Below are 8,156 nucleotides of genomic sequence, written 5' to 3'. Positions count from 1 at the left end.
ATGTAAATACATTTACTATAATTTGCTATAATTTATTTCATTCTCTCCGTTTTTGTACGGTTGAATGTGTTACTTTTGTACACATCTAAATGATTTTATCGTGACACGAAATAGTTTTCTTGCACTACAAATTATTTTTTGCACATTGCTGTTGCAGGTTTTTGCTATCAAAAATAATAAACCCAATCAGATTCAGCTTTATTGGCCAGGTATGTTTAACACACAATGAATTTAACTTTGGACTGTGCTCTCTCGGTAGAATGTAAACGTTAAATAATAACATCCATCCATCTGTTTTCTACCGCTTGTCCCGTTCGGAGTCGCGGGGAGTGCTGGAGACTATCTCAGCTGCATTCGGGCGGAAGGTGGCGTACACCCTGGACAAGTCGCCACCTCATCGCAGGGCCAACACAGATAGACAGACAACATTCACACTCACATTCACACACTAGGGCCAATTTAGTGTTGCCAATCAACCTATCCCCAGGTGCATGTCTTTGGAGGTGGGAGGAAGCCGGAGTACCCGGAGGGAACCCACGCAGTCAAGGGGAGAACATGCAAATTCCACACAGAAAGATCCAGAGCCCAGGATTGAACCTAGGACTACTCAGGACCTTCGTATTGTGAGGCACATGCACAAATGTGCCACCGTGCCCCTAAATAATAACAATTAGATAAAAATAAAAACAGGTAATTTAAAGACTTATAAGTACAAGACTGATGAGACAAGATGACACTTTTACTGTAAATACAAGGCTTTATCACTTGGAACCTTCAATCCCAGGTCACTCTTGTAAGCTGAATGTTCTACATTCTGAAATTAGGAACCATATGTGGCACCTTGGACGTCATTCATTCATCGATATTATTTGTGTTATTATTGCATTGGTATTATTTATGTTCTTAACTGGGCCACCACCATTTATTTATAAATGACATGTCATATGTAAAGACATTCCAGGCTTACAATAGGGCAGTGGTTCTTAAACAGGGTTCAATCGAAACCCTAGGGGTTCGGTGAGTCGGGCTTAGGGGTTTGGCGGAGGTCAGGTTCAAACACTGATGACATCTATTAATCAGGCAAAGAAGCAAGGAACCATGCAGAGACAAAGTTTAATTTAGCTCATGAGGAGAACGCATGGCGCTGCACACCTAGTCACAGTCTCGCCCTACGCCCTAAGGTTCCGCTCCCGCGTCCCTCTATTTAATTAGGAGTTTCATAGTCAACATCACTGAGGCAGCCTCTAAAACAGTGGTCGGGAACCTTTTTGGCTGAGAGAGCCATACAAGCCAAATATTTTTAAAAGTATTTCCGTGAGAGCCATATATATATATATTGTTTTTTAACACTGAATACAACTATATGCATGCATTTTTAAGAAAGACCAACATTTTTAGAGTATAATAAGTCTCTTATTCTTTTTAATAACATTGTTATTCTGAGGCTAACCAACAATAAATAAAACACTTTTTACCATTAATGCGACTTCTTGAACAGGTGCGGTAGAAACCGGATGGATGGATGAAAATGCATGAAAAATTTTATATTTAGAACGTTATTTTTGACACTGTGATTACCAGCGGAATTATTCATTACTTATCGTGTTAAGCAATATCAGCTAAGATTTATCTGAGAGCCAGATGCAGTCATCTAAAGAGCCACATCTGGCTCTAGAGCCATAGGTTCCCTACCCCTGCTCTAAAAGGAGTGGTCACATATACTATGCAAAGCAGGTCCAGTACGCACAATGTGTGACGGAATGTGCTGGAGGCCTTGTGATTTCCTTGTTTCGGCTTTGTCTGCGTGCTGTCATCTTATCTTAGTTGAGGTCCTTGAAGTCCTTGGCTGTTAGCGGGCTAAAACAAATACAACATCTGCAGCGGAGGCCACCCCTCAGACAAGAAGTTTTGTCCTTGCACAGATAGAAAAAATGCAGCATGAGCACAATAGCTAATAACTATGGCAACAGACTTTAAGCATACTAAAGTTGTGTGATAATATATGTACATAATTATTCTTACAGTAAATTAAAACTTCTCCTGGTGGGGTTCGGTACCTCCAACAAGGTAAAGAACCACTGCAATAGGGTCATGTAAACAACATTGCCAGAGCCGCACTGACTTTATAGTAGGTGTGTGAATGATCAACAATCAATATTATTGGCAGAAATGGAGGGCCCTAAAATCAAAAGAAGGCCCCCAAATCAAATTTTGCTCAGGGCCCCATGGAGGCCCCCCACACACACACAAACGCACACACACAGGCTTAACAAAAGAGACGTATCTGTCCTTCTTCACAATGCTGTCAAGTTGTCTCCTCTGCTATAACAAGATGACAATATCATCTATTATTTACCACCACCTCCTGCAGATGGCGGTCGATGGCCGCCACCCCACCTGTAACTTCCTACTGGAGGTGGAGAAGGACCACGACGAGTGTTTGAAGAGACTGAAGGACCAAGAGCAAGACAGACAACACCAAGGTGCGACTCTCGCTTCTTTAACAGCAAGACAAGTTTGTTCAACTGAGCTTTGAAATGTACACATAGAACAGTGTGTAGACTAGTCACAACATTAGGTACACCTAACGAGGCTAAGTATTTGCATGAAATAGTGCACCTAATCAAGTGGATGCAGTAACGGTGTCCAAAATAAAAATATATTTATCTAAAATGAAAATGATTAGATATGTTGGATTGGTTTTGTTAACTATAGCACAGAGGTAAAGTGTTTTGTTCAGATAGCTCAGCAGAAAGGTCTTATCAAAATATTATTTAGATCATCTGTACCTTGTATGTGTGCAACCCCCCCTGCGACAAGTTAACACACCCCGATAAATAATATGTACTGTGTCAGTATTTCTTTTAGCTTGTCATCAAATCGATGAGTCGACGACACTGATGACCCTAATGGTTCATCTTGAAATGAAATCTAAACAGATTCCTGCTGGGACTACGTCCAGAACCCGACTGAAACTCTCTAAACAGATTATAAACAGATTATATTTGATGATGATTGATGAGATTATCTGGCTGCCTGACCAAAATAAATTGGACCCAAATAATCAGCACACACACACACAAGCACTTTTTTTTGGTAAAGACATCCCTCTGGGTCTGGACTCTATTTGGACCAAACATAATCTTTCTGAAGGTTCTTCATCCTTTGAATGATTGGCAAGAGTAAATACTTTGCGATGTTGATTGTCTTTTTTTAGACGAGACAACGAAATTTCATCGGGGATTTAGGTAAATAAATGTTCCGCTTTACAAGATTCACTCCAGTATTGCACAGGTTGTCTGAAAAACACTGGACAAGTAGGGAAACTTTATGCATTATGTGAAGAAATGCCTGAGCAAATTGTTGAACAGTTTAAGAACAACATTTTCCAACGAGCCATTGCAAGGAATTTAGGGATTTCACCATCTACGGTCCGTAATATCATCAAAAGGTTCAGAGAATCAGGAGAAATCACTGCACGTGCATTGCCCGTGACCTTCGATCTCTCAGGCAGTACTGCATCAAAAAACGAAATCAGTGTGTAAAGGATATCCCCACGTGGGCTCAGGAACACTTCAGAAAACCACCGTCGGTAACTACAGTTTGTCGCTACATCTGTAAGTGCAAGTTAAAACTCTACTATGCAAAGTAAAAGCCATTTATCAACAACACCCAGAAACAATGCCGGCTTTGCTAGGCCTGAGCTCATCTAAGATGGACTGATGCAAAGTGGAAAAGTCTTCTGTGATCTGACAAGTCCCCATTTCAAATTGTTATTGGAAACTGCGGACGTCGTGTCCTCCAGACCAAAGAGGAAAAGAACCATCCGGACTGGTATAGGAGCAAAGTTCAAAAGCTAGCATCTGTGATGGTATGGGGGTGTATTAGTCCCCAAGGCATGGGTAACTTACACATCTTTGAAGGCACCATTAATGTTGAAAGGTACATACAGGTTTTGGAGGAACATATGTTGCCATCCAAGCAACGTCTTTTTCCTGGACGCCCCTGCTTATTTCAGCAAGCCAATGCCAAGCCACATTCTGCACATGTTACAACAGCGTGGCTTAATAGTAAAAGAGTGCAGGTACTACTCTGGCCTACTTGTAGTCCAGACCTGTCTTCCATTAAAAATGTGTGGCGTATTATGAAGCGTCAAATACCACAACGGAAACCCCGGACTGTTGAACAACTTAAGCTGTACATCAAGCAAGAATGGGAAAGAATTCCACCTGAAAGGCTTCAAAAATTGGTCTCCTCAATTCCCAAATGTTTACTGAGTGTTGTTGAAAGGAAAGACCATGTAACAAAGTGGTAAAAATGCCCCTGTGCCAACTTCTTTGCAATGTGTTGCTACCATTAAATTCTAAGTTAATGATTATTTGCAATAAATAGTTTCTCAGTTCGAACATTAAATAGCTTGTATTTGCAGTTTATTCAGTTGAATATAAGTTAAAAACGATTTGCCAATCATTGTATTCTGTTTTTATTTACGATTTACATAACGTACCGACTTCACTGGTTTTGCGCGTATGTATGCAACACATGGGTGTTGTTAGCTAACATTAGCTATTTGGGTAGTTAGTGTTCGCTGTCATTGAATGTCTATTTTATCGTAGCAACAACGTGGATGAAAAATCTTTGTTGCTTCACTTGTGTGCACACGCTCCCTTTGCATACATGTTGACGACACAGCATGAGCGATCGCCGTAAAAGTTTTTAAGTTAAAAGTTAAAGTACCAATGATAGTCACACACACACACTAGGTGCGGTGAAATTTGTCCTCTGCATTTGACCCATCCCTTTGTTCACCCCCTGGGAGGTGAGGGGAGTAGTGAGCAGCAGCAGTGGTCGCGCCCGGGAATCATTTTGGTGATTTAACCCTGAATTCCAACCATTGATGCTGAGTGCCAAGCAGGGGGGTAATGGGTCCCATTTTTATAGTCTTTGGTATGACTCGGCCGGGGTTTGAACTCACGGCCTACCGATCTCAGGGCGGACACTCTAACCACAAGGCCACTGGGTAAGTTTATACCATAAACTTAGTAATAGTGAAAAATATAGGCAAATGTGTTCTGTTAAACCACTAATGGTAACACAATGTAGCCGGTTGTGCTATATATATTTTACTTTGAAAAATGTAATGGTGAGCAAGTTGCAAACAGCCCCTTTTAGTGCATGACAAATCATATCCGCAAAACAAGTGAATCAAAATGGTGCACAGCTTGATTGCACTTAAAGGCCTACTGAAATGAGATGTTCTTATTTAAACGAGGATAGCAGGTCCATTCTATGTGTCATACTTGATCATTTCGCGATATTGCCATATTTTTGCTGAAAGGATTTAGTAGAGAACATCCACGATAAAGTTCGCAACTGGCGAAAAGCCCTGCCTCTACCGGAAGTCACAGACGATGACGTCACATGTTGAGGGCTCCTCATATATTCACATTGATTTTAACAAAAACAGCTATTCAGACCGAGAAAACGACAATTTACCCATTAATTTGACCAAGGATGAAAGATTTGTGTTTGAGGATATTGATAGCGACGGACTAGAAAAAAAAAGTTTAAAAAAAACAAAACGCGATTGCAATCGCGTTGCATTGAGACGGATTCATATGTTTTTAGAGACATTTACTAGAATAATTCTGGGAAATCCCTTATCTGCCTATTGTGTTGCTAGTGTTTTAGTGAGTTTGACAGTACCTGATAGTCGGAAGTGTACATCCACGGCCGGGTATTGACGCGCAGTATCTCGGGGAAGTCGACGGCAGCTGTATGGACGGCACAAGCTCAGCTGATCTCCGGTAATAGGCGACTTTTCAACCACAATTTTCTCACCGAAACCTGCTGATTGACATGTAGTCGGGATTCATGTCCGCTGTGATCCATACTAAAGTTTCACCTCCGTGAATTTTAAACAAGGAATCACCGTGTCTTTGTGTGGCTAAAGGCTAAAACTTCCCAACTCCATCTTTCTACTTTGACTCCTACAATATTAATTGAACAAATTGCAAAAAATTCAGCAACACAGATGTCCAAAATACTGTGTAATTATGCCGTTTAAGCAGACGACTTTTAGCTGTGTGTGTGTGCAGCGCTCATATTCATAACAGCCCGTGACGTCACTCGTACATGTCATCATTACGCGACGTTTTCAAGAAAAAAGTCCCGGGAAATTTAAAATTGCAATTTAGTAAACTAAAAAAGCCGTATTGGCATGTGTTGCAATGTTAATAATTCATCATTGATATATAAACTATCAGACTGCGTGGTGGGTAGTAGTGGGTTTCAGTAGGCCTTTAAGTACACAATTGAATAGCGTTTGGATAGCATAGGTGCACAGGTTAAGTGTGCAAAGTAGGTGAACTGCACAAGAGCACAATATAAGTGTACTTATCAGGTGCACAAAATAAGTGCGCCACGCATGTCCACAAAATAAGTGGCCTTATTAAGTGTGTTAGTGCGAAACATATTTATCAAACAATTTATCAATATCTTTTTTAAATTCAATTGACATGTTTTTGTTGTCATTTATGTTTATTATTTGTGTATACAAGTGAGTATGTCCAGACTTCAGGAACAGCCTGTCCAATGTGAAGCACAGAGCAGCAACAAAGCCTGCAGGGCTGGCGAGGAAAACTCAGAGTGTCTCGTTTGTGTTAATTAAAGCTCTAAGTAGAGCAAAAATAATGATGAAAGCAAAAAACTGCTGGACACAGCATTTTGTTTTCACTGGGAGGAAGGGGAGGCTTATCATCATCATCATCATCATACTCATCGTCGTCACAACAATATTTGGAAAGTGTCAGATGTCTGTCAAAATCATTGGAGTTGTGTTTGCTTTGATGAGAAGCGGGATGCAAAGGAGCATGGGACAACATCACGTGCTGGGAGCGCACCGGGATCGGACAGACCATCACCATCCCGTGTCCCCGTGTCCTCAAGATCGTCTTTGGCACGAACGGTAAGTCGGGTCAAGGCTTCTAAATGTTGTGTGTGTGTCTCCAGATGGCTGTTTCCACTCTGAGAACTTATGTAAGGACACGGCGGCCTGCTGACGCGACCCAATTTGGGATGTATCCCCCCCCCAAAAAAAAACACCCTTACTTCTCTACTTACCACATTCATGATGCAACATGAACATTTAGCATCTGTTGATTAGTGTGCATCAAGCATGTTGGCACAAACACATTCTGATTTTGATCCTCCTGCAATTTTAGTCTGATAGTGGAGATACCATTAAAACACTGGCTGTCCACTCAGATAGATTACAGTGACCGCCAGGAGTAACCACAATAAAACAATTGCCACAGGTAAATGCAGCAAATAAAAATTATGCAATCACATGAATGCTTACTTAGACTTAGACCTAGAGTATGTCTACACTAAGCCGGATCAATCAATGTCAATCAATGTTTACTTATATAGCCCTAAATCACTAGTGTCTCAAAGGGCTGCACAAACCACCACGACATCCTCGGTAGGCCCACATAAGGGCAAGGAAAACTCACACCCAGTGGGACATCGGTGACAATAATGATCCAGTGGGACGTCTGTGACAATAATGATTATGAGAACCTTAGAGAGGAGGAAAGCAATGGATGTCGAGCGGGTCTAACATGATACTGTGAAAATTCAATCCACAATGGATCCAACACAGTCGCGAGAGTCCAGTCCAAAGCGGGTCCAACTCAGCAGCGAGAGTCCCGTTCACAGCGGAGCCAGCAGGAAACCATCCCAAGCGGAGGCGGATCAGCAGCGCAGAGATGTCGAGGCGGATCAGCAGCGCAGAGATGTCCCCAGCCGATACACAGGCAAGCAGTACATGGCCACCGGATCGGACCGGACCCCCTCCACAGGGGAGAGTGGGACAAAGAAGAAAAAGAAAAGAAACAGCAGATCAACTGGTCTAAAAAGGGAGTCTATTTAAAGGCTACAGTATACAAATGAGTTTTAAGGTGAGACTTAAATGCTTCTACTGAGGTGGCATCTCGAACTGTTACCGGGAGGGCATTCCAGAGTACTGGAGCCCGAACGGAAAACGCTCTATAGCCCGCAGACTTTTTTTGGGCTTTGGGAATCACTAATAAGCCGGAGTCCTTTGAACGCAGATTTCTTGCCGGGACATATGGTACAATACAATCGGCAAGATA

At 41.8% G+C, this 8,156-nt stretch overlaps 1 protein-coding gene across 7 annotated transcripts in view; it reads left to right on the top strand.

Moving 5' to 3' along the window:
* The window catches only part of vipr2 (vasoactive intestinal peptide receptor 2), a 54,572-nt gene that overhangs the window by 14,480 nt on the left and 31,936 nt on the right, over window positions 1–8,156 (top strand). For 4 of the 7 annotated variants that reach the window (XM_061920756.1, XM_061920759.1, XM_061920755.1 and 1 more), the window contains exons 2-3: window positions 2,372–2,483; window positions 6,854–6,967. In XM_061920756.1, coding sequence (XP_061776740.1) covers window positions 2,372–2,483; window positions 6,854–6,967 — 226 coding nt within the window. The remainder of the gene's footprint in view (window positions 1–2,371; window positions 2,484–6,853; window positions 6,968–8,156) is intronic. The other 3 variants (XM_061920758.1, XM_061920757.1, XM_061920754.1) reach the window with 2 other exon arrangements.

The sequence above is a fragment of the Nerophis ophidion genome, linkage group LG14, assembly GCF_033978795.1.
Source record: "Nerophis ophidion isolate RoL-2023_Sa linkage group LG14, RoL_Noph_v1.0, whole genome shotgun sequence".
NCBI classification, from domain to species: Eukaryota; Metazoa; Chordata; class Actinopteri; order Syngnathiformes; family Syngnathidae; genus Nerophis; species Nerophis ophidion.
The sequence above is the reverse complement of the archived record's forward strand: the minus strand, read 5'-3'. Positions and strand labels throughout refer to the sequence as shown.